Genomic DNA, 16,352 nt, shown 5'->3' on the forward strand with positions numbered 1-16,352 from the left:
ATGACAAAATTGGATGACATTGCTTTTAATTTGTGCATCTTTCTACTTCCTTTTGTCCTCCTTTCTGGATCTTCTCCTTTCGTGGCCAATGAAGCACAAGATATATAGAGAGACTGAGAGTGGCTAGCTTTATTATCTTGTTTTGGTAACTCTAGCTAGCTTGCATGATGATGTATCATATGCATATGCAGGTTGCCTAGCTAGTCTGTGGGGACCAAAACTTCATACATCCTACTTGTCCCTGCTATTGGGCCCTTTAATTAGACACTGTAGCAACTAGCAAGACATATCACTAGCTAGCCAAGTCATGACTACAGCGCTTGTCATCAATATGTTTCATAATAGTCACTGTGAGAATATATATATATATATATATATATATGGATTAAGGGGCGTTCTCTCATGACCACCCATGTCGTCAAATTTGGTTTGGATCAAGATACAATATGACAATACATTATATACATTCTCATATCTGATTTTTTTTTATATGGTGATACAAATATTATACAAGAACGTTTTTATACATGTATAAGTAATAGAATTAGAACATCCAACCCAAAACCAATTGGCAATGGGTGGAGAGACCCATGACTTATACTAAGCTCTAGTTTTCCGATGTGGGACATTGCTCCACATTACTCTCAACACGCCCCCGCACGTGTGGCGAGATTTTTGAGCCTTACACATGAACAAATTGTATTGGGTGACGTGGGAGCACGTGTGACCGTTTGGCCTTACACGCGGATAACCAAGCTCTGATACCATGATAGAATTAAAGCATCCAACCCAAAACCAATTGGCAATGGGTGGAGATGCCCATGACTTATAAGCACATATACTAAACTCTAGTTTTCCGATATAGGACATTGCTCCACATTACTCTCAACAATAAAATGAACATCATGTATTGCTGTATATAGACATTCTTATATAGAATAAGTATCATGTATGGACGTATAATATCTGAGTTTGGACTAAATCCACACGACCCAAGTGCTCATGTGAGAATTTCCGTATGGATTAATGTTTATACAGTTTTTTTTTTTTTAATAAAAGATGAGATATTCGAATTTGGAATATTGATTTTCTAATGAAATAGAAGAAATATTACTAAATTAAAAACTAGTTGGTAATGATTTATGCCTTTATTTCTCAAAATATTTAGTAGAAACGGGCCCGGGGTCTCAATGTGGAAATTAAAGCAAACTTAGACCATGAGTTGATCATTTAATTAAGCCAGATATAGGAGATGGATCGATGTTAGAGACATGCAAGACAGTCATCAAAACTAGAATTAATATACATGTATTGTATATCACATTTGTCACTGAGTGCTCCTGATCAAGGCTAGGACAGTGATAATTAGTAGCCATAGCAATTAACAAAATGGGCTCCGACCAACAACAATTAATTGTGGCTATGAAATAGTACTGCAACTGCAGACAGCTAGCGTATTTAATTATATAAAAAGAAACAAAATTAAGCATATATTGCTGGAACCGAAAACCTAAACTGAGCAGCGAACAGAGACCGGGGGACCAGAAACTTGTTGTATGCCGTATGTCGGAAGTATAAACACTATTGATGAGCTTAATATATAAGATGGATCGATGGTTGTTACAATTTTGAGGTCCATGAATAATGCATATATATAACTTCCAATATATGTTGAGACCTTGTTTTCTTCAATTGGGTATTGTTTGTATACATTCATTGCACTAGCTAGGCTAGCTAGGCCGCTAGGGCAGTGTCCTTATCAAGGAGTAGTACCACTTTGGCTCTCATTATTTTCATTAAGATTGAAGGAATGATTATAGTAGGGCATCACTATTCCCTACACAGATGATTCTAATCATACATGCATGCATATATGGTCCATATGGATGTCAGTATATATATGCCTCTCTTTTTGTCAACAACCCATCAACATACAGTGTCCTTCTTGTCCATTGATTATTCCCTAAACCCGTAGCTTTCATCCCTTTGCATATATCGATCCTTGTTTCAGCTCAAACGCCAATGTCTGCCTCTGGGCTTCAACTACGTACTGCGTATTATCTTCATGGCCTTACGCTTAATCTTTGTCCATTGCCTTAAAACCCAAAATGAAACCCACTGTGAATCTAAAACGAATCCCAAATTTTAAGCCCAAGTTCAAATAAAGCCCACAGAAGTTAAGAACTGATACCAAATTTGGGTCCATTTGGCGGAACAAGTGTAATTTTGTCAACGCTCTACATAATGTGGATGAAATTGACATATGGATTTTATGAGGAAGCTAATTACTTATAATTCTCAAGAAGGCAATGAACTAAGCAAAATCAAGGATCTTTTTTATGTTTTTCTTTGGCTCTGAAAGGTTAACTAGCATACAGCCATACATACCCCGATCCCAAAAAAAAAAAACTAGCATACACATCCGACATCAATTAACTATTGATGCAGTGGTTTTTTTCTTCACTTTATTGGAGACATCCAAATATGAGTCCCCCTCCCCAAATTAAATAAATAATAATAATGACTAGCATACATACACAATACTAGCAGAGAGCAGCACCCATCTCTCACAAACTCACAATATTATGCAATAATTAATTTCTGCAATCATATTTGTACGTACATGAGTCTTTTCAATTTTCTCCACAAAATTTCATGCATGTTGCACTCTGTACGCATGTTCACTGGAACTATGATGCTCCTCACATGTTCGAGTAGTGAACATAATATCATAAGTGAATGTCACTCAAAAAGTCTCACAGCTTAGCGGCTTTAAAACAAGCTTCTAAGTCTTTGTTTTCAGAGCTTGTTGCCAACTTCAAGAAATGTTCGATGTCTTGGGAATCGGAGCTTCCATGTCTAAGGTGGAACCACATCCTGTGTGGCTCTGCCTTCCGTCACTAATGGCAATTGCAATGTCATTGGGGAAGAGATCTTGGAGCACAAAGGCATGCAAGATGGTGGTTATGAGCAGAGCAGTGAATGCGAGTGTGGCAGTGACAGAGAGTATGACTGCCAGAGTTTGGGTTACTACATTTGTGACTTCATTTGAGTACCTAATGGTTGCAATGGCAGCAGCAGTCATTGGGAAAGTGTATGCCCACCATGCCAGAGAAAACCTATAGACCCAAATGCAATTGATTGTTAGAAAATTGAAGCATACAAATGAAGGAACATTAATTTCTTTCAATTTAGAGAGAAATAAATTCAAGGGACATCTTACTTAAATCCTCGAAAAAAATTAACCCGGACTACCTATACAAGTAAAAAACAAATAGTGAATCAGGACCGCACATTCTAACATATCATACAGATTGTCTGGTAAAAAAAATTTTTCCCCTAAATAGTGCAACATAGTTGAGGTTACTTGCCAGTGAGAGATAGAGGAACAAGGCAATGAAGTAACCAATCCGTGACCCGTAGTCGAATGAGCCTTGGATTTTTGCCCATGCCATGGAAGCTACGCTAGGTGCTGCAACAAACAGAAAGAATACAGGATGGAGTTCCTTTGGGATTACTGTCTCAATTGTTGGAAGTCTCTGGTAGAGAGTTACAAATAAGACCATGTAGTGAGCCAAACCAACAGCAAAGAAGAATATTGGTCCTTCTTTTAGTCCCATTGATGCACCTAGCAATGCCCCAACAAAGTTCCCAACAATGGAGAGATGGTTACAAGGATTGGCCACCTTCGAAAGCCTGCGCTGCCCTCCTGACATCCACTGTCCATAGATTTTGAGCTCAAGGCATAGAATTGGGGTCATGAGGATATACCAAAGAGCTGGATGCAGTTGATCAGCAAATGAAGGTGGCACTCCAAGAGCTAAGAACAAGAGGGCTAGCCATGGGGCAAAGAAGAAGTTGATTCGGATTGGGTGGAAGTACTCGCGACAAACTGCTTCGAAGTAAAAGATCAGTTTCAGAAGGTAGATGCAACCAATAATAGCTACCAGAGCAACAGAAATGCACCATAGAACCATATTTATTGTCAAGCTCAAGTGGAGAAATTTCATGGAGGCAGAGGTGGGCAGGGTTTTCCACAAAATAGCTTGGCTGCTAACACCAAGGCAGATACTAAATGAAGAAACTGGGTACCGGAGAAGAAATGGCCACTGCTTGTCTTCTGGAAGCAGTATTTCCTCTGAAGCCTGTTCAAATGTTGAGAGAGAAAACCAAAATAATTTATAAGATAATATCAAACACTTGTAAATATCGAAACAGAACATAGAATGACAGACACATTACCTTGAGGGTTTCTAATTCTGGCCCTTCCAGTGCATCGAAGTATCGGTCTGCAGGTAAAACTTCTGCATTTTGCAGATTAACATCCTCTTGTTCATCAGTTTTCCTCGGTGTCTTTCCACGCAGTAGTGTTATCTGCCTTTCGAGTTTCCTGGACCATGTTTTGAAATAATCAAACCTCGTATCTTTCAGCCTTTCAATGCTTGGATTATAAGGGAAATGTCCAGTGTTATTTGCCTCCTTTGTTGGCATTGGCTGAGAGTGAAATTTTGCTGCTTTGGGCAGTTTGCTGCTGCTAGCACTATTAGTTGTGGCAGAAAAATCTGGAATTCCATTGTTGAAAATTGGTTCACCACCGAAGGGAACTCTCTTGATGTTTTGTAAATGAACTTCCACTGGTGAAGGTGGCATGCTAATAGAAATGGAATGCACCCTTTGATGAATTGGGGGTTCAGATGCATCATATGCGCTTTCTGAAGTAGCTATCTCAATTCCCTGGTATAAAAATGCATAACAAAAAGTTAATATATGCGAACCATTATAAACTTCCCTTTTTCTTCTCCTTTTTTGTATCAACGACAAAGCAAACATGTTATGGAGATCAGTTTCAACATGAAATGTACTGTACTGCTGTTTTTTTGTTAATTTCACAAGCATGAAACATGAAGATGTATAAACTTACTTGAGCTGATGAATTGATGATAGGTTGAAGGCCCCTTGGTAATTGATACTTATCATTGAGAAATCTATTCTCCTCAACATTATCAAAGCCAACCATTTCATTGGATGATATATATCTGATGAGAGATGGCAGTTCAAGGGAATCATGTTCCACAGAATCCAGATTTCTTCTGTTTTCCATCAGTAAAATTTGCAGCTGAAAAGCATTAAAAGAACAGTTCAACTATATGAGGCTCTGAAACTTTTCTGATGCAGGCATTATACACATTTCAACCTTCATTAAATAAACTAGGAAGTATGAATCCCTTCTAAATCATAGTTTGTAAATAACTTAAATATTGCTAATTAAAGGTAGTTTTAAAATTAAAAAAAGTATTTTGATCAGTTGAGATGTCCCAGCGACATTGGCCATGCATCAGCATTCAGCACTGAAGATAATTGGTAATCCATATAATCTGAACTACAAAATCACTTGGTAAGGATATGTTATCTTGAAAATTGAAGTTCAAATGCAAAGAATATGAATACTAACCTCGAAAGATATGTATGAATAATACCGGAAGCAAATTTGTTCAATACTTCTCAGGCTGCTGATAGATCAAAATCCAAGTTCAGCTAGTGTACACTCTTTGGAGCAGATGATCAGTATGACTAGCTATGAAAGTAAACTCAGAATAGGACCATACATATAGAGACAAGAAAATATATGGGTGATGAAGAAGAAGAACGAGGAGCACAACTAGCACACGTCTTTCAGCTATGCCAAGCAGCACTTTCGTCTAAGCAGGCAATCAAATTGCAGACAATTACATATCAGATGCACTTCATCCTCTTTAATAAGTACGGCTGCTTAATTAGTTTATTTGAGAATACAGTAATCTCATGCAAAATAGCTAGACAACCTAGCACAAGCCTAAGACAGGCTTGAATGATTTGTCATCACCCTCAAATTGAATCTTACATTATACTTTAGGGTTTGACTTGCTAGATATATAGGCAACAATTACAAGTGCCACCTTTCAGTTTGATCAGCTAGCAATTAATTTATATTGAACACAGAACCACCAGTTTACAATTCATTCTGTAAATTAATAGTCTAGGGAACGCAAAAAGGGTACTTATCTTTCCGGTTACAAATCAACACTTATTTACTACACTCATAGTAAGAGTTTGATTCTTGTCCTCTATTATGGCTCTATTTCATGAATGAAAACAAGAGTTATTAAAGGTCTTTGATGCCTAATATTCTTCGGTATAGAGATATTGATCCGATATATTACAATAGTATATACCTTGCACGTAAAGCACTTAGGTTGACACTGCTTTTTAAATTATAGAGTTCTGAAAACAGAACAAAATATTAAGTACATGTACATCAGAAGCTGCCAAAAAAGTCAGGCACATTGTCAAATTTTTCATATATAGGCAATTCTGATTGGGACATGCATGACACACGGTTTGCTTTCAATGTGACAATTAAATCTTTTGTATTATTGAACAAATACATAGGACAATGAAAGATGTCACTATATAACAGATATTTTAATAATTACTTAAATTGCACCACGAAGAAAAAATACGGTCAACCCAAACTGAAAACTATATGAATGGAAACGTAGAGTGGTAATCTATATTATTCATATATATATATATATATATATATATTAGAATGGACCGAATGGTCATGTAGTGATAAGTATGAAATTGAGATCAACCGCAAATCAATAAATAATTTTACAAAAAATTTTGATTAAGAAAAACTCATATCCTATCGGATTTGGGGGGCAACTTGATTCATGGGCCGTCAATTTTCAACTGCTCTGATCTGGTCCTCTGGACTATATATCTATATTGAAGCCAAAATGACAAAAACCACAGTATTTATGAGTCAAATATGCAATGCAAATTGCAAATTCTGCAAAAAAAGGGACCGTACAGGTTTAAGGGTAGTCCCCACATACAGCTACAAGTCTACAACAAGTAGCTGGATATATATCATTAATTAATTAATTTAGTAATTAGTCATACAATAAAGTTGATTGTACAAGGTCTACTATGGCTCCTTAAACTTTGGTGACTCATAAATGCCTTGTTGTTAGGGTCCCAAAATTAATGCTATTATTCTGGGAATTAGTGTTCATCTACATTATATAAATTGTTGTTCAAAATCAATGCCCGCGAATGACATTGTAGCTGCGAAATTTTTTTTTTTTTTTTTTTTTTTTAAGAGGACCGAAAATGAATATTTGGAAATGAAAAAGTAGAGGAGAAGTGGGATTGGGTTTAAGTGAATACTTGACAAAATTAAGATAAATTAAGAGTTGTCTTTCTTCCAATATGACCAAAAGAAAAAAACTTAAAATGCATACTCTCTGAGTACATTACATAGGTACGTTAGACAATAGAATCTAGAGTCCATTAATTATAAGGTACTAACAAAGCAAATATTAACCAAAACTACTCAATCTATTTTTATTAACTTGTGGACACTATCTACCAGCCCAAAATATAACATGCGGACACCTTCCCAAAGAAACGCATCACAACCAAACCAATTACATAAACAGTCCAAAACTGATCTTCTTCTTTTCTTTGCCAAATCGATCTCTTTCTTCAACTTTACCAAATCGACAATTGTTCATCTTCACTCACAAGCATTGTTCTGCAATTGCAAGCCTGCAACTCCAAATAAACTGCAGTTTCAGTTCACTTTGCAGTTTCAAAAACTACAGTTTTCACTTGCAGTTAGTAACTGCAACTGCAAGCCTGCAGCTCCAAAAAACTGCAGTTTCACTTACAGTTAGTAACTGCAATTGCAAGCTTGCAACTCAAATAAACTACAATTTCAGTTCATTTGCAATGCAGTTTCAGAATCTACAGTTTCGCTTGCAGTTAAGAACTGCAACTGCAAGCCTGCAGCTCCAATAAACTGCAGTTTCACTTACAGTTAGTAACTGCAACTGTAAGCTTGCAACTCAAATAAACTGCAGTTTCAGTTCATTTGCAGTGCAGTTTCACTTGCAGTTAGGAACTGCAACTCCAATAAACTGCAGTTTCAGTTTACTTGTAATGTTCTAGAAATTGCAGTTTCAGAAACTGAGCTTAAAAAAAAAAAAAAAAATCAAGAACTTTCTACTGATAAGCTCGTGGAGGTGGAGAGCCAAGGCAACCAGGTTCGGGCTCTCAAAGCTGCCCGCGCGACCAAGCTAGAAATTGAAACGCACTTAAGCTCCAGAAGGAGAAGATCGAATGAACCACACCATCTGCTGGATCTGCTTGGAGCTAGACATCAGAGGTTGGGGAAGGGAGAGGGAAGAGAGAGGAAGGGGATGGGACCCACACCGCCGACTACTCTTGCCGGACGGCGAGAGTCCGATCTTCAGAGACATCGCGGGAAGAGAGAGAGCAGAGGAAAGAGAAGAGAGAGACTCGAGGAGAAAGCGAGAAGAAAAAGAAATACCAAAAATAAGAAATAAATGGTAATTGCAGCCCACTCATGTAGAGTCAACAGAATAAGGTGGAGTCAAACTTACCTGATTGTTAATAAAACTAACCTGATTGTTATATATTAATAATTATGGTATTAGAAGTTAAAAGCTATAGCAAAGATGTAGTATAGAGTAATTATTTCTAGAATCTATGTCCTTGCTTAGCCCAATTAATTGCATATATTTTGGGTCAATTTAAGCCCAAAAACTTGAAATGGATATTGTGTCTTTAGAATGTGAGCTAATGGGCCACATGGATTAGCCATGGATTGTGAAAGTATAATAATAAAAATAAAAAAAGTGTTTATATTCTCACCTCCTTATCTTATTTCTTCATCCACTTTATTTTTACACCCACTATTAAATTTGAAAAAAATATAAAAACACTCTTCTTACTTCCCATTATTCCTATAATAACCTTTGATATACCAACTCAAATACTATTCCTAACCCCCTTAACTATCTTCTCACTCATCCATCTTTTTTCATAATTCTTTTTTTTTTTTTTCATAAATCCTAATTCTATTTTGTCACCAAAACTTAAAATCGTTGATATTATTTGGTTGATGCCCATACATCTATTAAAACGTATAATTATTCGATACCATAAACCCTTTTTGTTTGTTTATAGTTTAGATTAAGAATTCATTATATTTTAATGTTTATTTTGATTTAGAAATTGAATATTAATCTTAGGGATTTAATTTGAAATTTATGATTGATTATAGGATGGGTATAAGATTCTTTTTCTTCTTGTTGGAAAAAGATTGGTGGGTGTTTGAGTTTGTATATCAAAGAGTATTATAGGAATAATTGGAGGTGGAAAGAGTGTTTTTATATTTTTTTTAAAATTTAATGGTGAGTGCAAAAATAAGGTGGGTAGAAAAATAGGACAGAAGAGTGGAAATATAAGCCCTCAAATAAAAATCTATAACTTCGATTTTGTGACTCGTATATCGTAGCTACTAAATAACAAAAAAAAAAAGGCAAGAACAAAAAGATTCCCAATCATCTTGTTCTTTTTTTCTTTTTGGCAAGGAACCTCTTTTAAATTCTCAATAAATAAGATGATGCACAATGAAATCTATGACTTTTTTAGGACACCTGGATTTCATTGGAATCCATTAAGATCTGAGTTGAGGACACCTAAAGTTCATTAAAATCTATTAAAATCTAAGTTGAGGACACCTAGATTTCATTGGACTTTTAAAATCCAATGAAATCTAAGTCGGGGACACCCCCTAAGATTAATTAGAAGGTTAATAAAGATTATCCGATTAGTCGTGTCGCTGGTGTGGAGTGTGGCCCTTCTGTTCCATTGATTCTCAACGTGACAGACTCATAAGAATATTGCGAGGACCTTTGTCCTTTTATCCTTTGTTGGTCACATTTAGTCAACTTTTTTTCTTTTATTCAGCAAATATTGTTAAAGTCACCACTCATCACTCACCAGGATTACATATTGGGCCACCTGAAATATTGCGCAATCCAATTACAGTCCATTTATCATCAAATCCGGTCCAGCCCTACCCCAAAGATTTTGAATTTTTTTTTGAATTAATTACCCTAAGCTACCTTTTAATTATTGTTTTTACTCTCTAGTGCACCAATTAATTTTTTTTAATAACAAGGTAAGTTGCTATCTTAAAATCTGGTCAATTGCCATTTTATTTCCTTTTTGTCATTCTCTTTCTTCTCTCTTCTCTCTTCACGCTCATCTTCTCTCTTTATCCCCCCATTATGTCTCTTTTCTCTTTCTTCTTCATCATCTTCTTGTTCTTCTTCTTCGCAGAGCAAGCACCTCCAGGACAAACACCACCACCATGAGCAGCTCCGCAATCTGTTCGTCATCCAGCTTTGCCATTTTGCCGCTGCCCGCCACTAATTTCGATCCAATTTATCAATTAATCAAATCATTCAGATCCCGACTTTTCTCTCTTCTTATCAAGGTCTGTGCATGAGTATGTTTAGGTTCTTGATTTTTTTTGTTTAGTTCAGTTTCTGCAGTTTCTGGAACTGCAAGTGAACTGAAACTGCAGAAACTGCAATTTATTAGAGTTGAAACTGCAGTTTATTGGAGTTGCGGACTTGCAGTTTCAGTTTCTGCAAGTGAACTTTCTGCAGTTTCTGAAACTGCAAGTGAACTGAAAGTGCAGAAACTGCAATTTATTAGAGTTGAAACTGCAGTTTATTGGACTTGCGGACTTGCAGTTTCAGTTTCAGTTTTTTGGGTTTACCCTAAATTGCAGTTTCTGCAGTTTATGAAACTGTAAGTGAACTGAAACTGCAGAAACTGCAATTTATTAGAGTTGAAACTGCAGTTTATTGGAGTTGCGAACTTGCAGTTTCAGTTTCTGTTTTTTGGTGATGCGTTGATGCTGGTATTTTGGAAGATGTCTGCATGTTATGTTTTTGTATAGTCTATTTTCGGATGGTATTTTGGGATCTAGTGAGTGTGGTGTCTGCAAATGAATAATAAGATTGTGGTAGTTGGCCCGCAAAAAAAGAATGGGGCTTTAGGTGGTTTTGGTTAATAAATTTAGATACCAATACATATATGTTAAAGGACTTTTTTTTTTTTTCTATAGAAAAGATTCTGGTTTCTTAACTAATTAAAGTTTGCCAATTATGTTCTATTTGATATAAAAAGGACCCAAAAAAACCCCAAAGAAAAAATAAAATTATACAGTTATAATAATGGTCAGTACAGCCACATGTGCCTCCAAAATATGGGTGCACCAAACCCATTTGGTAGGGCGAATTACATATGCACTCAGTGACAGTGAGGAATTGAGGATCTTCCTCCAACTTTCTTCTTCAATAATTAGGAAAAAGGCAAGTGGAACCAAGGAATAAAATTTCGGGTTTCGAGGAAATTTCGATGGAAATTTCGATGGAAATTTCGACGGAAATTTCGAAGATTTTTAAATTTCGACGGAAACGATGGAAATTATTATCAAAATACGGAAATTTTAAATGAAACTTCACAATATGTTTATTTAACATATTATCTACTACATTGATAAAAAACATTGAAAAAAACCAAATTATATGGTAGGTTTCATGTGATATGTGATGAATATAATGCGCGCTGGAGGCAAATACTGTTAAATAAAATTAGTATATTATTTATACTCTATAATCTGTATACTAAACCTTATGTATTTTATAATCAATATTCTATATTGTTTAGAATATGGTATATGATATTAGGGTTTAGGCCTTTTAGGATATTTTAAATTATTTTTTATATAGAAATATATTATAGTTTGCTAGTTTATGGTTTAAAAACAACTAAACGAAACTCCAAAACGGCCAAATAAAACTCCAAACCATTTCTTTTCTTTACAATTGTCCAAAGGCCCCAAACCGGCAAACTCCAATCAATCCTAAACTTTTTAATTTTTTTCTCTTTTTTTTTTCTTTTTTTTTTCTTCTTTTTTTTTCCTCCCTTTTCTTTTTTTTTTTCTTCTTTTTTTTTCCTCCCTTTTCTTTTTTTTTTTCTTCTTTTTTTTCCCTTCCTTTCCTTTCCTTTCTTCTCCCCCGAGTCTCCTGAACGCAGCTACTGTTTTTTTTTTCTCTCTCTCTCTCTCTCTCTCTCTCTCTCTCTCTCTCTCTCTCTCTCTCTCTCTCCCTCCCTCCCTCCCTCCCTCCCCCTCTGCCGTCGCCTCCCGCCATCGCTCCCCCGCCGTCGCCCACCCGCTGTCGCCCCCCTGCCGTCGCCCCCCCGCGATCGCCCCCCCGCTGTCGCCCTCCCGCTGTCGCCCTCCTGCCGTCGCCCCCCGCCGTCCAAAAACCCATATCTCAGTCGGGGGAGATCTGTCGCCCAGCTTCCCACCGCCTGTCGCCCAGCTTCCCCCCCCCCAGTCTCGGCTTCCATTTTTTTCCAGAAACCCAGCTTTCCTCTCACCGCCGAAATTTCGCCGAAATTTTCGACAATTTCGTCGAAATTATCCCGAAAACTTAACAAAAATGGGTTTCGATTTCGACACCCCAAAAAATCGAAATTTTCGGCGAAATTTCGCCGAAAACTTCGAAATTTAACACCTTGAGTGGAACATGCTGCATAATCTTTTTAATAAATAATTAAATTCTCTATTTATTTCATGCTTGGCCCTACTTTTTTGGAGTCAAGGCTTCGTGGACATCTGTAACCAAAAAATTATTGGCATAATTTGTGGGACTAGTACTACTGGACTATTGCATTTGCACTTGGCCTAAGTTTACTAGTCAAAATTGTCAAATTGCATCTTTACCATTATTTTTTCTAAAACAAATCATTTCTTCAATTCCCCACTAAGAACTACAAGGAGTCGGTCTTTTCTTGTTTTATTTTTTCTCCTAGTTAGCACTAAATAAGAAGAAGCCAACATGAAACGTACGACACAATTTCTGAGTTCGAGCATGCCCAATATGTAAGCCACTAAGCCCTACACAAAGAAAGTATTATAAATAATGTGCTTCCAAGTTCCAACCACAATGCTGTCACATCCATCTTTCTTACCACTCATAATAATGTATATTATCATGACCTAATTAAAACAGGGTCTTAGAGTTCAATCATGCAATGCAACACACAACTGGGAGAGTGGGACAAGATTTTCAGTGAAGCTGCATCGATCCAAGGGGTACCAACAAGGCAACTTGTCCCAAGGAAATGGTCAATATATTAATTCAAAATGTTAATATATTGATGATTAATTGATATAACCTCTCAGTTGGAAAAAAAAAAAAAAAAGTTTTTTAAGCACCCGATCCACGAATTGTATTGGACTCTTGAATACTAATATTGTAAATACTAAATGCGAGATCCACTATTATATATACGCATACTTTGCATGTTTTGAACGCTGTACGATTGATTAACAAAAAATTTTCTCCTCACCGAAACAAACATAAATATTCATAACTCAAGCACTAATAATATATGAAAACAAAAACAAAGCAAAATCTTAGAAAGAGAATGATAGCTAGATCTAAGGAGTGTGAAAGGGTTGAAAGTATAAAGATTAAAGTTTGTCCTAACTGAAAGCTACCACAGCAGCAAGTTGGCATGGACTAATGTGCAATTGTTTAGCGTGACAAGGACGGGTCTACTGCATGGGTCGACTACTTTGCTTTTTTTTTTTTTTGGCCATGACCACTTTGCTTAGATGTGTAGTCGTAATGTAGTATGGTGGGGTCTATATTTTGAACACATAACATGCAGATACGCACGCGCGCACAGTCTGAAAAGGCAAGTTTTTAAATTAATGGGTAAGTATATATTGAAAAACAAAATAAAAATTAGAAAATTAGGATTAAATACCAAATATCAATAATTTTTCAATAAAGCAGTAAGTCACTAATTTTTTTTAGTTTAGGTACTAACCTAGAGTAAAACATTTTGGATTAGGTCACAAATTAGTTTGTTATATAGTTGTGACTGTCGAACAATCACAGTTGTGATTAAACTGTGACTGTTTCAAATTTATAAAAATTTAAAATTTTTAAGAGTTTAATACTTTTGATTTAGGCTTGGGGGATGAAGTCATATAACTCAAAGACTAAACAGTAAAGTTTAAGCCTTGCAAATATTGAAAAAACAACAAATCAATAAAAAAGTTATGACTGTTAGATAGTCACAGCTCGATATAACCATGTTTTTTAAAATTGGTACCTAAACTGAAATTTAGTACCTAAAGTAAAATGACATAAATGTTTTGGTAGTTAAAATGAAAAAACATTATAATTTGGTACCTAAAATCAACGGACCTAATAAAAATTGATATACTTGAAGAAACTTATTATTATAATTTATATATACATGGCTTTCTTCAATTCTTCAATTAGAGAGAGCTTTGCTCTGCATACACCTTTTAGGAATTGAAGTTGAATCAATGTGTTATAAAAGTGAGATAGTTGTTGTCATATTGTTGGTTGCCTCCCTTTAGACCTACCTAGCTAGGTCTTAGAGTGAGCCCCTTTCTATGGATTTTGATCATTTGATGTGTCACTTACCACCACAAACAACAAAAGAGCCACTCGGCATTTCCTGGCTGGCCCAACCTGGCCAAACCATTGTGGTCTGGAATTTTTTTGTTAATTATTCAATTAATTAAGATTAATTAGGTCTTACAGCCTGTGTGTCGGTTTTAATTTGTGGCTTCTCCACCCACATGCATAACACATTAAATCATTAATACATGTTTAGGTATCTTGTATATATGCACTGGTTTTTCTCTCTTGCACACATAAGTCTATTTTTGGAAAGGATCGAGTAATGTTATTTGTATTATTGTTGCTAATCTCAATGTTAAGACTATGTTTTTTAAAGAGATAGATGTGCGAGATATACTTACAAATTAGGGTTAGGGTTTATGTATGTATGCCCAAATTTTCATATTCGGTGAGTCAAAAAATAAAATTGTATGAATTTTTATGTGATAATTATTAAATTTAGTATTGACTATGTAGTTATATATGGTTATAACTTATATATATATATATGCTTGAGAACATGTCAAATCTCCACAATTGTCCCTCTAAAGTTGATGTCTTATACATTAAACCAACCATGTGATGGACCTCATGAAGTCCTACATATACCATTGTATTGTAAGATATGCTTTACCACCCAAAAGCCAGCTTGGGCCTCGAGCAAAAAGTAGTCCTTATCATCTCCAATACTTTCCAAGTTTCCAAGTTAGTTTTGTGTCATACACTCATACAAACCCAATGACTCTTTTAATGCTATATTATGATTTTTGTAGTTTTTGTTTAACTAGAACTAATCTCAATGGAAGGCCAGAATTAATGGGTTCCTTATATATTGGTACACACAGCTGACAGATCTGCAACTTCATTGGCTGATGTTGGTTAAACTTCCGGTTTACGTCCACATCTGCAAAGATCCAAACTTTCTGTAAACGGAAACTATATATTCTTTTTAGTCAAAAAGGCCTTTAACAAAGCGAAAGCTTTTATTACTTTTTTTTATAATTTTAATTTTTGGCTTTTTGGTTGGGTAGCACCATACTTACTTAGCCAATTGGCAAGGGTGACATGCAACAAAACATCAACAATGAAAAAGGAAGGATCGATGCTTTTGGCGCGCAAAAGTGAAATATTGTGGATGCATGTAATTAATGTGTATGAACTAATTCGAAAGGTAAAAAGACTCCATTAGCAAAAATTAGGGACATAAGCAATAAAAGGTACATGTTGAATGGCAAAATGATTTTTTTTTTAATTAGTAATAATTAAAAAGTGTCATCATTTGGGATTTCTTAGAAAGTTATTGGACAGGTCCAAATCAAGTTATCCCTTTTCATCTTGTTATAAGTGACTTTGTAATTAATCAAATCATCTTGTTATAGTGAATTTGTAATGGAATTAAACTTTCATACATCAAGGCAAAAAAAAAAAAAAAAAAAACACTAAAGTATTAGATGCTGTTTGGGGGCAAGCATTTAAGTACACACAAGTGATCGATCAATAGTGAGGTATGGCCGGCAAGATTTTGAATACTCTGTCCCCAAAGAGGACAAGAACCATATATATCCGTTTGTAACATATCATATATATAGGAGTAGTTTAGTAATTTGCACATGATTGAAAATTCTCCACACACAATCATGAATTCATGAGTCATGACTCCATAGCATATATGCACTTCTGTATACTTATGATTATTTCAATAATTCTCTATACAAATTGCACAATAATGAGGGGGAGAGAGAGAGAGAGTGAGAGTCTCAATTCTCAATTCCTAAATTAATAAAAAGAAGGAAAGAATGTCTGTTGACCATGACCAGGACCACCATAAGTACTACTGTTTATATATTTATTTCCCCTATATATTGCCCAAGATTAAATTTAATTAATCATATTATCAAGTGTTAACCTGATTATTATTAACAAATGGAAAGAAGGTTTTGGTGCGGAGTGTGGAGTGTGACTAAG

General features: G+C 35.5%; 1 protein-coding gene across 1 annotated transcript; it reads right to left on the reverse strand.

The window, feature by feature from the left end:
* Nucleotides 1-2,756: 2,756 nt before the first annotated feature.
* On the reverse strand, nt 2,757-5,101 carry LOC147289324 (S-type anion channel SLAH2-like). Its single transcript, XM_086234798.1, is given in 6 exon segments — nt 2,757-2,896; nt 2,899-3,119; nt 3,224-3,255; nt 3,372-4,145; nt 4,243-4,734; nt 4,922-5,101. Coding segments are annotated over 6 exon segments (1,839 nt in total).
* Nucleotides 5,102-16,352: the final 11,251 nt, after the last annotated feature.

The sequence above is a fragment of the Dryas octopetala genome, chromosome 3 (genome assembly GCF_963921425.1).
Source record: "Dryas octopetala chromosome 3, drDryOcto1.1, whole genome shotgun sequence".
NCBI lineage: Eukaryota > Viridiplantae > Streptophyta > Magnoliopsida > Rosales > Rosaceae > Dryas > Dryas octopetala.